This window comes from Pteropus alecto, unplaced genomic scaffold (genome assembly GCF_000325575.1).
Source record: "Pteropus alecto unplaced genomic scaffold, ASM32557v1 scaffold38, whole genome shotgun sequence".
In the NCBI taxonomy this organism is placed as follows: domain Eukaryota; kingdom Metazoa; phylum Chordata; class Mammalia; order Chiroptera; family Pteropodidae; genus Pteropus; species Pteropus alecto.
This window is the reverse complement of record NW_006442512.1, coordinates 717,430-738,422: the sequence shown is the minus strand read 5'-3', so window position 1 is coordinate 738,422 and position 20,993 is coordinate 717,430. Positions and strand designations below refer to the sequence as shown.

General features: G+C 52.4%; 1 protein-coding gene across 2 annotated transcripts in view; it reads left to right on the top strand.

Moving 5' to 3' along the window:
• Positions 1-20,993, top strand: part of LINGO1 (leucine rich repeat and Ig domain containing 1) — a 192,444-nt gene that overhangs the window by 166,756 nt on the left and 4,695 nt on the right. The window contains exon 1 of one of the 2 annotated variants that reach the window (XM_006922594.3): positions 8,332-8,872. The exons of the other annotated variant lie outside the window; for it this stretch is intronic. Within the exon in view, the coding sequence (XP_006922656.2) occupies positions 8,867-8,872 (6 nt within the window). The 5' untranslated portion in view covers positions 8,332-8,866. Of the gene's footprint in view, positions 1-8,331; positions 8,873-20,993 lie in introns of those variants that run through there. 2 annotated transcript variants of the gene reach the window in all.

Sequence of the window (20,993 nt, the reverse complement as noted above, 5' to 3'; positions counted from 1 at the left end):
CCCTAGTGCCTGTCCTGTGTGTGCACGACCCACCATGCTTCTCTCACCTCATCCTGGATCATGTTATGTCGAACCTTGTGTACTGGACCACGGGCTCTTTGGGGCCCCGAGAAAGCTGCAGTGAATTTTGCTGAATATATGAGTAGATGTAGATGGGAGAATGACTCCACCTGCATCACCACTAGTGAGCCCACTGAAACCCCTGCCCCTGCCTTCTCCTCCAGGAAACCTGTCCTGATTGCTATAGTCATACACATCGCCCTCTCCTCCCAACTCTGTCAGACCTTCCTGCTCTGGGCTGAAATCCTCAGAGGGCAGTAAATCCTGGACCTCCCCCTATGCCCCCAGGACCAAACGGAAGGCAGGTCAGAATGGAGGGAGGGCAAATCCTGACAATCTCAGCTCTGCTGTGTGACCTGGGGAAGTTGCTCACTCTCCCTGATCCTGTTTCCTCATTGATTGTATGAGGGATAATGACAAGTTCCTACTTTAGTGGACTGTAGTTGAGGCTTACGTGAGATAATTTATAAAAGCACCTAATACAGGGTCCAGCATGTTGTAGGCACTCAAGCAATATTCCTTAATCTCAGCCATTGTCTGTTTGTGAACTGAATCAAAATAAAATCAAACTGAACTGAATTGTGTTGAATTATCTTATTCACACCTTCTTTTGTCCATACTTTTTTGTTTTTAGTTTCCCCTGCTATGTAGACAGTTCTAGGCTTGGCTCATGGGGTGCTCTGCAAATATTCCAGAATGATTTATCAAGACTTTCCCAGCATCTCCATCTACACATATGAAGAAAGAAGGGGGTGAATCTCATGTGCTACGGAAAACTAGACTGAGGCCAGGGAAGTAACATGGCCTCCCCTGAGTTAGTGGCAAATTGAGGAACCAAACCCTGGCCTCCCACTGGACTTGAAAGCACAGGAATATCTCCCTGGAGACCTTGGCCTCAGTTTCTTTCTCTGTAATAAGATATAATAATAGAATGGACCCCATGGGGTTGTTGAAAAGATTAAATTAGAACCACTGTGCCTGCTCATGGTAAACGCTCTGGAGTGTAAGGCTCGAGATAGGCCCAACTTTACCACCTCTCCTTTCTCTCTCCCTGGTAGTAACACTCCCCTTGAATTGGTGTTCATCATTCTCATGCATGTGTTTATACTTTTCCTATATATGTAGGTATCCATACACGCTCTATGGTTTGGGGCTTGTTTTTAAACCTTATATAAATGGTACCATCCTGTATACATCTTTGTTTTTTCCATCAACATTATGTTTGTGGAGTCACCTACACTAATGCAGGTAGCTCTAGCTTACCTGTTTTCAGTGTTGTGTAGCATTCCACTGTGTGATTATACCACATTCCGTTCAGGCCTTCTCTCAACAGTGGGCATTTAGAACATTTCCAACTGTGTTTGTAAAAATTTCATTATTACAAACACTACGCCTATGAGCATTCCTGTATTTATCTTCCGTGGACATGTTTCTCCAGGGTATATCCCCGGGAGGGAGTTGGTTCATAGTGTGTGCATCTTTTCAACCCCACTAGATAACCACTTAGCTCCTGTGCCATTCTCTACCCTGGCCGGCAGAGGGCATATTGCTTGCATTATCTCAATGCCCTCAGCCATGTTGGGAAAAAGGAAGTTTTAGGCCCATTTTACAGATGGAGCATATGTTAGTTATAAAGGAACAAATATTTATTATCTCACAGTTTTCTATAAGTGAGGAATCCAGCTGGGTACCTCTGGTTCAAGGTCTCTCACAAGACTGCAATCAAGGTGTCAGCCAGAGTGTCAGTCATCTCAAGACTAGACTTGGGGAGTCTGCTTCCAAGCTTGCTTGCGTGGCTGTTGGCAGGCCTCAGTTCCTCACTGGGTCTTAGAGACATCAGGGAGAGTGAGCAACTTCCCCAGGTCACACAGCAGAGCTGAGATTGTCAGGATTTGCCCTCCCTCCATTCTGACCTGCCTTCCGTTTGGTCCTGGGGCATAGGGACTTACTGCCCTCTGAGGATTCCAGCCCAGAGCAGGAGGGTCTGATATAGCTGGGAGGAGAGGGTGATGTGTATGACTATAACAATCAGGACAGGTTTCCTGGAGGAGAGGGCAGGGGCCGGGGTTTCAGTGGGCTCTCTAGTGGTGATGCAGGTGGAGGCATTCTCCCATCTACATCTACCCATATATTCAGTTGCTATTAACACAGCAGCTGGCCTCTGTCATAGTGAACAAGCAAGTGACAGAAAGAGGGCACCCAAGATGGAAGCCACAGTCTTTTTGTAACCTGATCTCAAAAGTGATACTCCATCATTTTCGCCATATTCTATTCATCACAAATGAGTCCATTAGTCTAGCCCACACTGAAGGGGAGGGGATTGCACAAGGTGGGGAATACCAGAAGTCAGGGACCATCAGGGATCATCTTAGGGGCTGCCCGTCACAGGGCAACTGAGGCTCAGAGAGGTGAAGTGACTTGCTTAGAGTCACACAGTGGTTAGAGACAGAGCCAAGACTGGAACTCAAGACTGCTTGGCCCTGTAGCTGGACATCTTCTGAGCCGCAATGCTTCCTGTGACTTAATAAACAAGTCTCCTGCACGACAGAACTCAGGACAAGTGCTTAATGAATGGATTTGCTAATAGTGGTGCCTGTGCACACATTAGCTCAAGTTACCCCCGACATGATCCATGGTGACAGCCAAGCCCAGGCTCTTGGGAGACGCAGCTCTGCCAAGCCTGGAGCCCAGATTCCCAATGAGCCAGGGAGTTGTTCCTTCACACAAACTGCCTTTTATATTTGCTTTTTTGGTTTTGTTCTCAATTTCATCATTTAAAGGTAGGGGTGTGTGTGTGTGTGTGTGTGTGTGTGTGTGTGTGTGTGTGTGTATGCATGCACGTGCATATGCATGTGTGTGTGTTTAATGGAGTGCATACTTCCCTGTGTTCTTAAGGAGAGCTAACTGTAAGGTCAAGAACATCAGGTGTTCCCCAGAGGGACTTAGGGTGGGCAGGGCTGACAAGCCCCTTCACCGACTGGCCCCAGACAGATTTCCTGCTTCTTAGCTACTGTGGAAGCGGCAATCAGGAGCTTAGCTCAGCAGGGCTGTGTGGCCAGGCTGAGCAGGGGCCAGCCCTTGGACCTTGTTTCTCTGGAGGGCTTCTGCCTTGGGGCCTCCCAGAGCCTTTTGACTTCCCCTGATTCTCAGTGCTTCTACATTGCTTCTGGATAAGTGAATGTCACTGATGCTGGGATATTTCCAGTGGAGGTATGGGTGACCAAGGCCCTGAGATGAGAAGAAGTAAGAGTAGAGGATTCAAGATTCCTCCTGCCCCCCATGCTCTGGTCTGTCCTGATTAATGGATTCCAGTTGAGTTTAATTTGCACACATCAGACCCTCTGGAATCAGGGCTCTGGGCTGTCTTCAGAAACTGGAGGCAACACAAGATCAGCCCCTGCCTTCAGGGCTTTCCTGATTCTCAGAGGATGAAGAAATTGGTGGAGTCCTCTCCTAGTGGAAATGCTGCAAGCAACATTTACAGAGGAGGGGCTGTGGGTTCAGGAACAGAGAGCACCCATAACAGTAAGAATAACAACCATAAATATATGTGAATCTATCAAGTACCTACTATGTGCCCAGCCTAGCATCCAGTACTAAATATATATACATTGAGTCACGAGATCCTCACACCAACCCTGTGAAATGGTTCTATTGATATTCCCATCCTACAGAGGGGGAAACTGAGGCTCAAAGAGATGTCCAAGGACACAAAGGCCAGCTCAGAGCAAGAGACTGAGGTGCTTAGAGCAGGCTTCTGGAGGGAAGGGGCTACATAGGGCCTTATTTCAAAGGGAAGGAAGTGGGTGTCTGAGAAAGCCGTTGACATGCCAGTAGTGGAAACTGCCAGGAAAAAGGATGCCCCAAGGAAGTGTGGGTGGGCTTTCCACACCCTGCCCTTGGACTCTTGGCCTCAGCCTGTACCCAAATGGATATTTCCTCCAGGTCAACCAGCACATCACCACATCCAGTTAGACCAGCCACCATGCAAAGAAGTTCCCTTCAGCTGAGCCCCAGTGCCCTTCCCTGTGCCAGCTGCCCCATGCAAGATGTGGAGGACCAGGAGATGGGGAGTACCTGGACAAGTAACCTCGAATAAAACCTTTCCCTTTTAGGTACCTTGGCCTGACCCTCTTATAACATGCCTGGGTGGAACCCTAGTGTTCCTGACTCCCTTCTGGTTCTTGGAGAAGGGACAGGAAGGCCCTAACCCTGGCCACAGCTCCAGGCCCACCTCCTAGAGGGGCCTTTCCTGCCAACCCCCTCAGGTGCCCCCTATCCCTTGCCAACCTCCACAGCTGCACCAGCACAGGGCTCTGACCTATGGATTTTCTGCCATTTCCTAATCCACTTGACTCCAGCCTGAGTTTCTAGGACTTCATTGTACCAGCGGCTTTGGTGACCCTAGAATGAAGGGCTGCAAGAGCCCTGAGTGAATGCAGGGCTTCTGCTATGGCTCCCAGAGGCTATAGAGCCCCCAGCTTCTGGGCTTCAGCCTTCTAGGGACTCAGGGCCCTTCAAGGAGCCCCCACTTGAGGCCTCAGCCCACTCTCCCCATTATCTAGGCAGGGCCACAGAGCCCTGAGCTTAGAGAACCCCAAGCCATCACCTCACTGTATAGCTAGGGAAACTTTTGCCCATGGAGGGGTAGTGACCCTCTCAAGGTCACACAGCAAGTTAATAAGAAAGCTCAGAATCAAATTTATGGCATAAAGTGGGACACAGGGACCTCCAGCTGTCTCCAGTCCACTCCCCCAACCTTGCTCCATGCCCAGTGCTGCTTGCCCAGCCCCCACCTGCTTTCTCTAGCTCCTGGTCTCCGTTTTCTTGCTAATTAGAGGTCTCAGCAATGACTCCACTGTCCCAGCCATTTTAGAGCTGTCATTAATTTCAAGTGCCTTCAGAAATAATCATCATTGTAAAATCCCATGAGCTGCTGGTATGTAAGTGGATAGGCCAGCATAGAGCAGGTATGCAGGCAGGCCTATGTGTACCACTCATTCCTTCCTGTGCTCTAGGGGGGAACCTGGCCCTTCCTCCTGCATCCTCAGCTCCCCAGGCTTGGGCTCTGACATCAAAAGCACACAGAGTGCACTTGAGCAAGTCAACAGCCTTCCCAGAGCCTCAGCTTTTTCATTGTTCAACGGGGACAGCAATACCAATCTTGAAGTGAGAAGTATTTAAAATATAGCTCAGAGTCTGGCTTACTGTAGGGGCTGAGTAAATGTTAGAGGGCCCTGTACCCTCCTCCAGAGTACCCTGGCAAACCCATTCCAGCTCCTCCGCTCTGCTGTGGGCTCTCAGGCTATAGCAGGCTGGCTTCTTCTCCCAACCATCAGCTCTTGCTTGACTAAGTTTTCACCCCAAAGCCAGGGTTTGGTTGATGTGTGCCCACCTGTACAACATGCAGTCTCAGACCTACTTTTGAAAGTTCCTAGTCTGAGAACAGAGAAGGGAGGAGACTGGAGCCTTGCCTCTGTCTATTTCATGGCCTTGGAGAAGACTGGAGTAGAAGAAAATGGACTTAATTTGGTCTTGAAGCACAGGTGGAGACAGGGAGAGGGCATGCAGAGCAGGTGGACCAGTAAGGACAATGGCTGGGAGGTATGGGTAAACATTCTTCAACTGTAGTTTCTGAGTATCCTTCCCTGGTTGTGCCAGTGAAGTCCTGGACTGGGCCATTCCCATGTGTCCCTATGGCCCTGGGACCCCTGAGAGGTTAGGGACTACCCTACCAGACAAGAGTGGAGAGATACCTGTTCTGCAGCGCATGTACAGGCTCTGACTGGGCGAAGGCCCAGTAACAAGCCCTCCTTTTATGAGGTCTCTGGTGACAAGGCCAGGAGCCTGCATTCTCACAAGGCCCAGGCCAGACCCCTAAAAAGGCCTTTTCTCCAAGTTCTTCCCCCCAAACCTCTCCATCCCCATTATTTCTATTGGAGAAATAAGACAGGGGAAGCTGGGACTGGTCATTTCTTTTGGAGAAACAGGTAAAGGAAATTACTTGGATACTGTTTATAATGTAGAACTAAGTCTGCGGGGCAATTCCTCCCAGACAAAACTCTGTCGTCTTCTCTGCTGCCTGCAAGGAGCAGAGGGATGATTGCGGGCCCCAGAAGACCCCACCTCGGTACGCCAGCTTCCTCAGCCAGCATCTGGAGGCTGGGGGAACAACTGGGCTCTTCCCTATTTCTCTGCGAAGATTACTGAGGAAGGGAGCAGGTGAGTCGGGGGCGGAGACCGGCCGCAGCCGCGCGGTGCCTGCGTCAGTCGCCGCACCAGGAATAGCCCCCGCCCCCGCCCCAGCGGGTCTGCGCTCCCGCCTGGCGGAGCCTCCACGCAGGAGCAAGAGCGCGTCTATTCCTGCCGGGCTGGTGGGAGGAGGTGGTGCGGGAGGCGGGAGCTTGCTTGTAACTCACAAACAGCCTGGCGGGGGAGCGAGGGTATCTGGGAGGGGGTCCAGGCAGCACAGAGTTGAGGGGCCAGGGAGCCGCCTTTTCTGGGCTCTTGAAGGGAGGGCTCCTGTGCTACCTCCCCTCTTCCTCTCCCACCTATAATACCCTCTACCAAGCCTGCCCTCTACTGGTTTTCTCAGCCCTGGAAGGCGATTCAAATTCTTTTCCCAGGCGTATTACCAGCTGCTTGACCACAGGCAAGTCAAGTAACCTCTCTGAGCCTGGGGTTCCTTTTCTCTGTCATAGGGGGAACAGCGACTCCTCCCAGGGTTGTTGGAGGGTGAATGTAAAGTGCACAGAACAACATCCGCTCCTACTAGGAGGGGATCTCCAGCCAGGTCTAGGATGAGGATGGACACAGATAAAGAAGACAGGAGATTGTTGTCCAGGCAGAACTGTTCCTAGCAGAGGTGTGGCACTGAGACTGAGAGGTACCCAGAATCTGTTTAGCTGGAATGAAAGGTCTGTGGAATGCTTTTTGGGCTGTGTGTGTGAGGCTGAATAATGGAGAAACAAGATGGTGCTGGGAGTGGGGGTACACTGGTGGCCTTACCAGCAGATTCCATGGGGGGCAGGGCACTGGGAGCAGGATCCAGAAATCTGTGCTGAGACTGAGAGGCCTTGGGCTAGTCTCCTTCCCCCAGCCTCAGCTTCTCTGCTTACCATAACCCCTACCTGTGAGCTCGAGGTATCCAGAGAACTGGTGTGTTAAAGGGATGCACTGCCAACTGTGGAGAAGGGGTGAGTATTAGCATTAATGGTTATTCCAATCAAACCAGCTTAGTGTTAAAAGGCATCTGGCTTCAAGGAGATGAAAGGGGGTGTACAGTGGAAGAAGGTGAGGTCCCAAAGGTTGTAGCCTACTCTGTAGGCTTTGCCAAGACACCCCCGCCAGCCGATTCTCTGTATATGCTGATCAAGGAGGATCTGGATGTTTGAGAAGAGGTCCCATTTCCTGGTCCCATCTGAGTATTTGGCCCCAGCCCAGGACCCCAATGACCGGTTGGGGAACAAGGTGAGAGACCGCCAAGCCCAGACCGAGGCTCTACGCTGCCCTCTGCTGTCCAGAGCGGGCCAGAGCGGCCTGCTGCCCTCTGCTGGATAAGAAGCTAGGCTGGGTGGGGACCCGGGCTGCAAAAGGTGGGCAAGAGCCGATTTGGGGTAGAGCCGCGGAGCTGGCTCGCTTTCCTCGCTGTTCCCAGGAGCTTCCCCTGTACCTGCCGCCAGACTCTGGGCCCTCCAGCTATTCACAGACATTTCCAAGGAGAGGGGAGAAGGCGCAGGAGAGAGGCTCCGGGCCTGACCCTTCCCACGCCGTCCTCCAAACAACCCTGACCGAGTGGGGAGCTTTGCCCGTTTACGCGCGTGTCCGTTCACATGGCAATGTGTGCAACGACCCTAGTTAACACACTCGAGTTTACATGCACACGCATATGTCCACATGAGAAGGTGTGCGCGCACAATCAGGGAGGACCGCATGGCTCGGGATTCGCCGGGAGCCTGGACTCGGAGGGGTGCGGCCGTGTGCAGGGCAGGAGCACCACGGTGCCGGTTTCTGCTCCAGGCGGGCGGGCGGGCCCCTCGCCAGTTTCGCCCCTCCATCCGTGCAGGGCAATGATTGGGGCGCTGCTCGCTCTCCGCCTCCTTCGCGGAAAGGAGACGAACCCCCTACCTCGCCTCCCCCTCCCTTATTTGTGCGGCCGCGCCTTCTCCCCAGTCCCGCTCCCGTCACTCGCTCACTCCTCCCTCCTTCAGTCCCTCCTCCCTCTCAGGCTCGCTCCTCGCGCTCCCTCCCGGCGCCGTGACAGAGCGCGTAGCCCGGGCGGGAGCCGGAGCGGGAGCCGGAGCGGGAGGCCCGCTGAGCACAGGCGGCGGCGGCGGCGGGTCCAGGCCCCGGAGCGAGCGGAGTCCCCACCCGCGTCGCTCCGGTCCCTCTCCTGACGCGGGGCTCCGAGCAGCATGCGCGGCCGCTGCCCGCCGGCCTCAGCCCTGGCCCCGGCTCCGCTGCGAAGCGCGCCTGGCCTGGACCCCGGCCCCAGCGGCAGAAGAGGAGGCGGCGGTGGCGCCAGGCCGGCTCCGGGAGCAGAACTGGGCTCGTGGCGCCCGCGTCGTGCATCCTGAGCCCAGCTGCTCCCCCGCCCGCCGGGGCCACGGCCCCAGCCTCGGCTCCGGCTGGGCTCCCGCCGGTGTGGGGAGGACAGACAGTCAGCCCCGCGAGGGCTCACGGACTGACGGGCGGAGGTGTTGGCGAAGGAGGAGGAGACCGAGGAGGGGGCTGGGCAGGGGCTGTGGCCCGGCGGGGAAGACATGCGATTGGTGACTGAGCCGAACGGACGGACCGCGTGCCCGAGATGCAGGTGAGCCCGGCGGCCACGGCCCAGCCCTGAGCTGGCTACCCCGCGGTGATCGCCCCTGGGGGCTGCCCTGGGTCCTCCTGGGGCTGCGGGACACCGCAGTGCACCCAAACCCCCACTTCGGGGTTACAGATCTGACCCCCCTCAAGCCTCAGAAAAGGTTCTTCCCTTCCCTTGTCCCCACCCCAACCAATTCCAGGTTGCCTAACTGGGACCCCAGGGCTGTGGAGGGGCCCCCGCTGGCTTCCCAGCCCTGTCCATCTTCCTTCCCCTCTCCCATTCTGAGCACTCTTCACCCTGGAGGGTACGCCCCCTGCTCAGCGCTAGGTGGTTCCTTCTCTCCGTAGACCCCAGATGTTCCCAGGCACCCTCAGGTGGGTGGATACAGGTCAGGGGCCAGCTTTCTCCACAGGCTTCAGCCTGAATGCCAGATCCCTCCCCTCAGAAGGATCAGCCCTTTTCCAGCTGCTGCCCAGAGAGAAGGAGAAAGGGAAATGGGAGGTAGAGAGAGTGGAGGAGAGAGAGTTGGGTCTGTAAAGGATCCAGAAACCCTTTAGGGGCCTCCCCTTTGTCTGTTTTCAGCCCAGGCTTCTCACCTCCTCCTGCCCCACTTTTTATTCTGAGGCAGAGTGGGTGGGAGATGGGAACCAGCTAAGAAAAGGGAGGTGAGGGAGCCTCCAACTCTGCTCCTCCCAGCCCCCTTCTTCACCTCTCCCAGGTAGCTAAGGGACCCCTAGGAGATGTGTCCCTCCAGATGGCTCCCACATTGAGGAGGGGCGGGGCCAGGCCCAGTGACAGTCCTCTCTTGGTTCTTGCCTTGGCTCCCAGCCCAGCCCCATCCAGCTTTGGTTTTGCCAGCAGCATCTCTTCTTTGTTCTCAGAGGTCCTGGGGTTGGGGTGGGGGAGAAGGGGTATCTTGGGGGAGAAGGAAGATAGGAACAACTCTGTCCTGGTGGGGTGGGAGTGCAGGAGGCCCTGAGGTAGGGGGCACTACCATCTGGGCAAGCCCCTTCTCTGCCAGCCCAGCCCTCAGCCCTCCTTCAGTCCTCTGCTTGGCTTGGGTAGCCAGAGGGCATGCAGCCCAGCCTGGCCCACGATTCTGGGCTCAGCCTTGCTGGTCATTATGACAACAGCCCCAGCACCAGTGCCTCCTATGCCCAGAGAGCAATGAGCCTGGGGCTTCCCCTCATCCATCAAGGAGTGCCAGTGAGGGAAGAGAGGGTCACCTGTCCCAGACCCTTTGTCCTTGTGTGAGCCAGGAAGCTCTCAGAGTCTTCACACCTCTGATAAGATGCCAGAATCTGGTCTGCAGGGACAGCTTGCTTGGCCTTCTTGCTTTTTCCCCATAGCCTGAGGTGGAAGAGAAAAGTGGCAGAAGGAAAGGGCCAAAAATTCCTCAGGACCCAGATGGGAGCTCCAGGCAGCACCCAGCTGCCCCTCGTGGAGGGGAGTTTAGCAAAAGCCAGGGCAGGCCCTCTGTTACGTTTCTGTTGTCTTGGCCCCCTCCCCTATCCCCTGCCTATTTAAGTGTGAGATGGGCTTGGTCAAGGCTGCAGTGCTCCCCAGAGTCTGGAGTTAGAATGGGTCCTGAATCCAAGGAGCCAAGTTTTAGGGGATGGGTATGTGCTCCAAGCCTAGGTATCATGGCTTGTGGCTTGTGGGCCCTTGTGTGCTGGAGGGAGGTGGAAAGACCACTCTACCCCTCGTAATAGTCCTCTTAGATCCCAGTGCTCAGCTTCTCTATCCTCTGCCTCTGAACGCCCAATTTTTCTATGCTATTGTTTTCTAAAACCCAGAATTCCAGAAGGACACACACACACACACACACACACACACACACACACACAACCTCTTGTGAGAGTGGGTGGTTGTTCATTATAAAGCCAGATAGGATCTCTGGTACAAGTGATGGCTCATCTGGTGCTGCTGTCTAGGTGTCTACTAAGCAAATGGCTGGAGGATCGCAGTTGGGTCTGGGGGTGCATTCCTGTTGAGAAGTAAGGCAGTGTGGTGATTTGCACGGGGTCCCATGGAGGCATGAGGCAGTGTCAGGTGGAGGGTGAGGAAGAGGGTCATGTAGAGCTAGGGTAGGGCTTGGGAGGGGAGGCAGGAGGTAGTGGTGGTTTCAGAGTTAGCCTTGGTTTGCTGCCCAGGGTCTGCTGGTCTAGCTGTCCTGTGTGTGGTAACTCTATGGAAGGATGGTGGCCTTCCAGCCCCAGGGTCCCCCCTTCCCGATAGTTACTGATGGCTCTCTGTTCTGTTCCCTCCAGTCAGTCCCTCTGCATATCCCCCCATCACTTGGCTTGATCCAGCATCCCTACCCAGAGGCCTTCTCCTCTCTTTGCCTTCTCCTGGCCCCTCTTCTAGGAAACCTCCCTTACTGCTCCAAGTCACTCATCCCTTTCCAGCCACTCATAGTGTAGAACCATGTAGATTTGTACCTAATATTATACCAGCCCATTTATTCATGCATTTATTCAACACATCCGGGCTAAGCTGCCTGCTCAGCTCTGGGCAAGGCCCTTCCATGGCTCCCATGGATTGCCTTGAACACCGTGGGCAATCCTGTGCCCATCATTGCCTGGGCTCCCCTGCCTGGTCCTTGAAATAGGGAAGACGCTGGGAAGCACCAGGGAGCAGCTGGTGACCGGTAGTAAGGACTACCTGGAGAGGACACAGTGTCCTCAGCCTGTGTGCATGAACAGAGCTAGGCGACATCAAGGATGCCCCAGGCAGGGGTTGAGGAGAACCAAGGCAGAGTGCTCTCACACAGCCACTCAGAGAGGATGGTATTTGTTTTGGGGGGATGAGATGGTCAGGGGTCCTCCAGGGAGAGAGAGAGACTGGGTGGGTCCTGAGGTAGTAGAAGACTTTGCAGAGACACAGAAAGCAGGGCATTATAGAATCAGAGACAATGTGGGAGGGCAAAGGGCAAGTTCACTTTCAAATGCATTCAAGGCATTCTTGATGCTAACCTTTGTTTATGTGTTGAATGAATGAGCGAATGAATATCCTCAGATGCCGTGGGCCTGGTAGAGTTGTGCTGACCACAGTCTCCTCCTCATGTGTGTACAATTCCTTCTGTCTCACTTTATAGTGAAGTCGTTGAGTGTGGATCATGGAGCCAGACGCCCAGGTTTAAATTTTAGTTCTACACTGCCTAGCTCTGTGACTTTGGGCAAGTTACTTCATCTCTTTGGGTCTCAGTCTCTTATCGATAAAGTGAGGACAACAGCAGGATTTACCTGCTGTCATCATGAAGATTAAGTATGTTACTATATACAAAGCATTTAGAGCAGCACCTGTTATACAGAAAGCTCTCAAGAAATGTTGGCTATTCATAGTTTCTATCAGTGATGTACCCTCAGTCTTACCCTTGCACATGGTACAGGGATTTGATTGTGTAGCTAGAAAACAAAACCAGAAGAGTGTAATTACTTGCTTAACGTCCCAGCTAACAAGCATGAGGCTTGGGCTAGAATGCCTTCTTCCTGGCATTTGCTCTGGGGTTCTTGCTCACTGGTTCTGGCTGGCCTGCTAATTAATTAACCAATATATTTAGTATTAATAATATAATGAACACCGTGCTCCTACTCCCCAACCTGAACACTAGCACTTTAATAATGAGGTATGTCTTCCCATGTGCTTCTCCTCACCTTATCCCTTGGCTTCTTTCTCTGAGGCAACCACTACCCTAAATTATCTATTTAGCATCCCCTTGCCTTTTGAAAATCATATGTTTTAATACATATAAATTGTTCAGTTTTAGTTATTTTTGAACTTTGTAAAAAGAACATAAAGTCATATGCAGTCCTCTGGAATTCACTTTTTTCTTCAACATCATATCTGTAAGCTTTATCTATATTGTTGCAAGTAACAGTAGATGTAATTCTTTTATTTCCACTGACGCACGGTGGTCTGTGCGTTTGGACACAACACAGTATATTTTCCATTCTTCTGTTGATGGGCATGTGAGCTGTTTTCGTTTTTGCTCTTACAAACAATGCTGCTGTGAACCTGCTTGTTTAGTCTCCCGAGGCAGTATGCATAGCATCTCTGGGGCACAGAGCTGGGAGCAGAATTGCTGGGTCGTGGGGCATGTTTGTGTTCACCTTTACTAGAAAATGTGTGTTTTCCAAACTGATTGGACTGTTTATGCTTCCCCAGCAGCAGGTGATATCTTCATTGCTCCTGTCTTGCCAGCACTCATATGCTGAGATATTTCATTGTTACTGATTGAATGAGTATAAAATGGTATTACATTATGGTCTTGGTGGTATATGGGGTTGAGATGGGCAGCAGCAAGTCCATAATACGTGCTCACTATAAGATCATCTCCTTTCACCTCAGTTTCCTCAGTTGTGGGGATGCCATCCAAATAAGTCTTGAGCTGAGGGACGGGCAAGAACAGTCAGAGAGGACTTTCTCATAAAGTGGGAATGAACTATGAACGAGGAGCAAGGAGAGCTTGAGTTACTACACATCTAGAGCCAAAGGAAACCCAGTGGTTCTGCATTCACCCCAGGGAGGGCAGGGGCGGTCCTAGTTTGAGAGGTAGAGGGAGCCTGTGCTTCATTATTTTGATAATGCACAGGGCCCTGAAAAGCCCATCTCTACACCCTGGCACCTGACGTGGGGCTTCGCATTGGTGAGTGCTCAATAAGAGTTTGGTGATCTGGGGAATGAATACTGGATGGAATTAATGTATATTTGTTCTTCCTTCATTCTCACCTCCTTGGGGAGTCCTCCCTGATTGCTCTTACCATTGTGCGACTATGGGGTAGCTGAGCATGGTGGCTCCTGGGCATTTGCAAGGCCCTGACATGAGGCCCTCTAGCCCCTGCCTACCCACAGGGCCTGAGAAGCCCAGTGCTGGCAAGGTAGTTTGGATTGGCTCCCTCTACCAGCCTGGTGCATTTCCCTGCCTGGACCCAGGTCCCTGGAGCTGGTTAGAGACCAGTGACAGAGCTGGTGGAATAATTATACCTATTTCGCGTGACACCTAAATTGATTGCCACCAGAGTGACATTACCAGGGCATTGGTATTACATGTTATTAGGGTGTTTGGTGTATGTGTTTTTCCATTTTTTCCTATTTTGGGGAGCTCTGCTCCCTCCTCTGCTTTTCTCTGCAGAGAACTTGCTGGCGGCTCTGGGAAAGGGTGGGGCCTAGCCAGCAGGCTTTCCCTGCCTGAATCAGCACAGGGCTGTGGACGCACTTAGGGGCGTGACCTTCTCAAGTCCCTTTACTCATGTGCAAGATAGGGGTATCTCAGAGCTAAGAGGGGCTGCTGAGGTGTGGATCCCAGCAGAGAAGTCTTCCTGCAGTATCCATGATTTATGGTCTCTGCTTGTATATCTCTCATGACAGCTCACTATCTACCAAGGCAGATCTTCCATTTTGAACCATCTGATCTTCCATTTGAGTCCTCACACCAAGCAGAATGGACCTCTCCTGTGACTCTGTGCATAGGTCTTGGCTCTACCCTCTTGGCCTGCACTGGACTTTGCACCCTCTGCCTTGGGACACCCCTTAGAGATTTGCAAATCTGTGCTAGTGCCCTCCCCGCATGCCTGGGCTTCTCAGGAACAGGAAGCTGAGCGATGGTAATGATTGTGCCTGAGCAGAACACAGCACCCATATGTGTCTGACCAGAGGGGTCATCACCTCTTGCTACTGACCTCAGTATATCAGGTTGGAAAGATGGGCTTAGGCAAGGAGTTGGCCAAGATTCACTCGAACAGAGAGGGCTTTGAACAGTCAGTACCAGGATAAGGGCAAACGTTTTTATTTATAGTTAGCTTGTCTGTGATATAAATAACTCATTGGACCTTGGTTTGTGATATATTGGGGGGTTGTTTTTAAATCTTTTTCCCTTTTTGAGGTAGAAGTAACCCAAACCTTCACCTGTCCCTGACCTAGCCCCACTGTATTACCCTGGTATGATGCTGGGGAGAGGAAGTGGCTATAGTCAGGAGGTGGGGTTTCTTCCTAGGCCCCGGCCCTGAGATGCTGTGGGACATTGGACAAGTCTCTACTGTTCATGGGCCTCCGCTTCCTCACCTGTGTGATGATCTCTAGGATTATCATGCCTGTGAGTCACAAGCTCAGTGACCTTGAGCAGGTGAACTAACGGCTTGGAGCCTTGGTTTCCTCATTACTAAAGTGGGGTTAATAATACCTCCCTCACAGGGTATGTGGTGAGGGTTGGTGGGGTCATTCTGCAAAGCACTGAGTGTGTTCAATATAAATGTCTCTTCTTGAAATCTCTGCTCCTAGCCTGTGAGGGCAGTGTGAAGACTGCCATTCCCTCTTCTGAATGAGTTTAGGGCCCAAGATATAAAACCACTTGCCCATAATCATTCAGCTCAGCAGGCCCTTGAACCTGAATCAGAGAGAAGCAGTATGCAAGAGTGGTCAGAATAACCCTGGGTCTAACTGCCTCGGGCCTAATCCTAGCTCTGCCATTCATCACTGTGTTTTGGGGCAAGTTGCATCACCTCTCTGTGCTTCAGTTCTCTCACCTATAAATTGGTGATAATATATCAACCTAATAGAATTGTTGCGAGGATTAAACAAGTTCATGTTTGAGTTCATATCATGCCACCTATGTGACCTTAAGCAAGTTACAGAACCTCTTTGTGCTTCTGTTTTTTCCCATCTGCAAAATGGGGATAATAACAGGATATACTTCAATGGGTTATGGTGAGATTAAATGAATTTTTATATGTAACATGCTTAGAATTATGCCTGGCATGCCAAAGGCCCTCCGTAAGGGCTTTTCTAATCATCATCATCACCACTATATTTATTAGGTCTCTAGCCTTCAAATCTCATACTAGCTCCACCATTCCCTTTAGCTCCCCGCTCCTTGCTCTGGGTCTCTGAAGCCGTGACTTCAGCTGCTCTCTCCCGCAAGTTCAAGACCTGTAGCCCTCTCAGATGGGAGCTGGGTGGTTCCAGGACACCAAAGCCTGAGATAGGCCGACCTGAGCTGTTCCCAGGTGGAGCTCTGAGGGCTGGGCCAACTGGGAGAGGGCCCCCTGGAAGACCCCAGGAAGGTGTGAAGGGATGAGTGGATGAGTGTAGATAAGGCAGATGTTACTGCCAGGTACCTCCCAAGGGGCCACTGGCCTGGGCAGGGGATGAGGCCAGAGGCCTTCAGAGGTACCTTCCTGCCTCTTAGAGCCTAGGTTGGTATCTCAGACCTGGAGAGAGATAAGAAAGAAAACATGGGGTTCTGGGACCTAGGTTTTCCTTGAGCCCCCTCAGGTTACCACATGGGTGCTTGCCTACCTCTCCTCAATTCTGGGTCAGCTCCAATCCAAGTAAGGGTGCCATCTGCTCAGGTGGGCCCAGCCCAGACAGCAAGGAAACTTCCTAGAACCAGTGTTCCCTCCCACCTCCCCTAGGCCAGTACTTAGCTTCCTAGCTGGTCTCCCACCTCAGAACAACCCTAGGAAGTGGTGACAGGGCCCAGAGTGGTCTAGGACTCATTCAAGATCACCAGCAGGGCAGAGGTGTACTAGCTGGATCCCAGGCCTGGGACATGTGAGCCCAGTGCCCTTTGCTCACCCAGAAGTGGCCTTGTCTAGACCTAGCTCCACCCCTGCCCCTCCCCACCAAGGCAGCCACTCCTAGAGGGCAGAACCTATATATAGAAGCCTTTAAACACTAAGATGCTTTGACAATTAAAATTCATAATTTATCCCAAAATGGCTTGGGGCCATGGGCTGGCCAGAAGGCTGGCAGCTCCTAGGATGGGCTGTGCTCTGGTGGGGTGGGCAGGGCCATTCCTCTCTCAAGTGCAGAGTACCGGGTGCTTGCCCAGGGCCACACAGGGACAGCTGCCCTAGCAAACAGGCAGGTAGCCACAGGCACCATGTCAGCACCCTCCAGCACAGCCCAGGTAAGAGGCCAGGTAAGTACCTTTGGGAGAGGATTGAGTTTCCAAGTGCACCTAAGAGATGGGGCTGGTGGCTCTGGGCCAGAGAGGGCGGGGAGTGGCGGGAAGAAGGGCAGCAGGCACATATACCCACATCAGCCCCCCCCCACCCACACACACACGGATGGCAACTCTTTGCCAGAACCAGGAGCAAGAGGAAAATACACAAGAAAGGACATGACCTCAATTTTCTTCCAGGTTAATGTTTCTCTCCCTGTGGGGGACAGCTGGAGGAGGAGGAGAAGGGAGAAGGAGAGGGCAGGCCAGGGTGGGCAGACCAGCCCAGGAGAAGACAGTAGGCCCTGCTCAGCTGTCCTCCTGCTGGAACTCAGCCTGGGCACTGGAACTCTCCTTTCAGGGCCTCCTGGTCACACAACCCCTCCCTGGGACTGAGCTCCCCCATTAGCAGCTCACACTTAAAACCATTATCAGCCATTTACACCACTGCAGGGATTAGCCCTAGAAAGCCAGAATGGACTGCCCTGAAAAGCTGTCCAGGCACCTGGGTCAGGATTTGGGTGGGAGGGATCCGTTAGGAGTCCCCGGATGCTATCACATAGACCAGGCCAGTCACATCTACCCCGCACACCTTTGCTTTCATTGTTCCCTCCGTCACTGCCCCTTACTTGGCCTGGAGAAATATATTTAAATTTCAGCCTGACCTCATGTGACACCTCCTCCATGAAGACTCTATAAAGAGCCTAGGCTCAGCATCAGAGATGTTCTGGGGAGCTGTCCCAGCAGTTGTTCGTGCCTAAGGCACTGAGCTGTATCAGCTCCAGCCCTGCCCTGTGGTCTCTCAATCTGGGCGACACAGAATGGGGGCTCTGCGGAAGCTCCAGCCAAGGGAGAAAGGGAGGTAAACACATCAGCAGTGTTCCGCAGAGGGCTACCAGAGATCCAGAGGGGAGGCCCAGGAAGGTGATCCCTTCTTCCCTAGGGCTTGAGAAGAGCTGTGTGTGGGGAAAAGACCTTTGAGCTGGATTCTGAAGGCCAAATGGGAGATCTCCAGGCATGGGTGTGACCATTGCGGGGGGTGGGGGGTGGGGGGGGGGAGAAAGGCCCATTGAGGGCCCTTGAGACAGGCCTCACTGCATCCTACCTCCACCCTGCTTCTGGCCCTGTGGCCATGGCTGCCTGTGAGCAGGTACACTTTCCACTAACATACTTTATCATTTCATGAAATGGATCCAGCTCCTCCATGCCCTGGAGCTGAAGGCAAAGAAATGACCTCAGACAGGCAGGAACTTGGAGATGAGGCAAGTCCCAAGGACTCTGCTTCTGTTTATTGGTGACCCCCAGCACAAGCCTCTTCACCTTTCTGAGCAATCAAACCCACCTGTGGGGTGGTGGTGAGGACAGGGTGTGTTAACAGGCCAAGACTTTGATAGGTGACAGGCACAGGAGTTCAGGAAATGGTAGTTGAGTCTGCAGAGCAAGTTCTCACTTTATCTTCCTCTGACTCCTGCCACCCTCACCTGCCCCTAGCTCCAGCTATGCATCTCTCTCCTCTGCTTTCTCTGCCTTTCTCTTCCTCGCCCTGCCTCTTCTATTTGCCCTCCGTGTGTCTCTTTCTGTTTCCATCACCTTTCCCCTCCCCTGCTCTTCTGGTCATTTCTTGGTTGACAGAGCTGGGCAGGGCACTAGGCTGACTTTTGGAAGCCCTTGGCCCACCTTCTCAAGTCTGTCATCTCTCCTCATCAATCCTCACTCCCTCCTGCTGCAAACCCAGTCATGAGAACGTAGGGTGTCGAGGCAAGATGAGGTTGCACATACCCACCTTATGTCCCAGGCTGAGAACCCAGAGGCCCTGGCATCCCGAGGGCCCCAGCAATGGCAGCAGCACCTCCATGCCAGGGATCTCATGCTCGTGTGTGCTGGGGATCCCTGTAGTTCTTGAGGAATGATGAGTGGGAACACCATGAAATAATGATACTGGAAACTTAAAATAACTAAACCTTGCACCCTGCACTGCAGCCGACCCCAAATTAGGTGAGATTCTAGTATAGACGGCACAGCAGGCACAGAAGGGTGTGGTGGAAAAACACTGAAAAAAATCAGTGTGTTCAGCATACCATTTTGACAGTTGGGGAAAGAACTTTTGTTGGGTTTGGAAGGCACAGTGCCTACCTGCAGCTACCTAAGGACCAGTGCCTTCCTTCAGCCCTGGGGGCCTTACCCTAGCACTGCCCTGCCCTGCCCGCCCCGCCCCAGTCAGATCTGTGTGTCTGAAAGAATTCTCACTTCACCCCAGGCAGCTCTTGGGGCAGGCACTGACCAGGAGGAGCAGAGCTCTGCTGCCTCCTAACTTTGTGGCCTAGGCCTAAGGCAAATGAATTGTCTTTTGGAAGCCTCAGTTGTTCTCATCTATAAAATGGGTAAGAAATACCTCTTTTGAATGCTGGTGTGAATGTTTCTGAGGCAGTGTGCATAAAGTCCAAAACCTGGCCTGTAGCATGTGCTCTGTTAATGTTAGTCTAACTTATTTTATAGGAGCAGGTCTGACTGGCTTGTGTGGGCTGGACTGGGCATGTGGAGGAGACACACCCTTAAGAGCCTCCAGATACTGCCTTAGACTGACCTTTGACCTACCCCAGTGGTTCTCCAAGTCTTCCCACAGGTGATCCCATGACCCTTCTGTCTCCACCCGTTGTCCTTTCCCACCCCGAGCCCCAGAGGAGACAGTCCCAATATGAGCCCCTCAAATAGTCTTCCAGCTGCAGTGGGACTGCAGTTTGGGACCTGATCTAACCACATTTGAGGAGGTTCATTTCCCAGCTGGAGAAAGTCCAGTTTCTGTTGTGGGCTCCCTCAGGGACCCTGGAATCCAGCCCCTCGCTGCACAGTGGGGGAAACAGACCAGAGAGAACAGGCATTGCCTGAGGTTACACAGTAGAGTAGATGGCATGGGACATGAGTGAGGGTATGATGCTGGCAGTGCAGGTCTAATGGGGGTGGCAGGCAGCTCCAGAGCTCTGGAATTGGGATGATTCAGGCCCCTGTGGGGTCTGAGCATTGTACCCCAGACACAGCTTTCCTTTACCTGCCCACCTGCCTGCCTTCAGTGTTTATTTCCTTTGTATTGGTTCAGTTCTTAAACTCTTGCCCTTGTAGGAAGACCTTCAGGGGACAAGGATCCAAAATAAAACACTGATTAAAATGCATAAAACACTTCTTCTTGGCAACTGCAGTAGCAATCTGTGGGATTAACGGTGCCAAGACGGCAGGAGCAGCTCATTGCCCACTCAGCAGTTTTGGTGGCCCTTCAGACACAACCCTGCCAGCATCCCTAGGTGACAGGGACCCCATGGGTGTGTCAGGAGACTAGGTCCAGCATGCTGTGCGTGCTGAGGCAGGCACCTTAGCCTCTTCAGGCCTCAGTTTCCCCACCTTTTAGGACAGCCACATGTAAAAGGTGAGGATGAGGCAGTTCAGAGGATGTGCCCTTCTGGGGCTATCCTGGTCCTGTGGAGCATGGCCTATTGCTTTGTGGGTCTAACTGCCAGGCATGAGGGTGGCAGCCACACAGGGCAATGCCAACCAGCTTTTCCATCGATATATTTGAATTCCTCAGGTCTCTTATTGCTCAGCTGCCTGCTCCATCAGAGAGTCTTCAACCCTGCAAACACTTAGGCACACATTCTTTCTTTCAAAGAATGTTCACTGGGGTCTGTATGTACCACTCTTTGGTCTGAGGCTGCACCACACTGTCAGCCCTTAGGCACCTCACTCTCTTGCAGGCGAGATGTACCCATGACTGTTTGACCTTTGACCTATGATTAAATATACAGAACAGGTGAAGGGCCAAGTGCTGAGGTTTTGGAGCATATTGCCCTCTTTGTTTAGGTCACCAGGAAGCTCTTACCTTTAGTCATTATTCAGGATTTTGTGGCGCTCTTTCCTGACTGGCTTCTTTAGTTTCATCTTTTTATCATCTTGTACCATAACTTTTCTGTTAATTAGCTCAAGTCATTTAAAATATGATGTGTGCTATACATGTTAAAAGATTTCACTACTAATAAATGTAAGGTGCTTCAGTGTTGTGGGGTAGAGATGATTCCTGACTGAGTAGGTCACTAAAATGGCTTCACGGAGGATGTGGCCTTTGGGGTTGAAGGTTACAAAGGCTTTTGGGGCAGGAAGCTGGGTGAGTTCTCCAAAAAGAGATGGCTTCAAGGC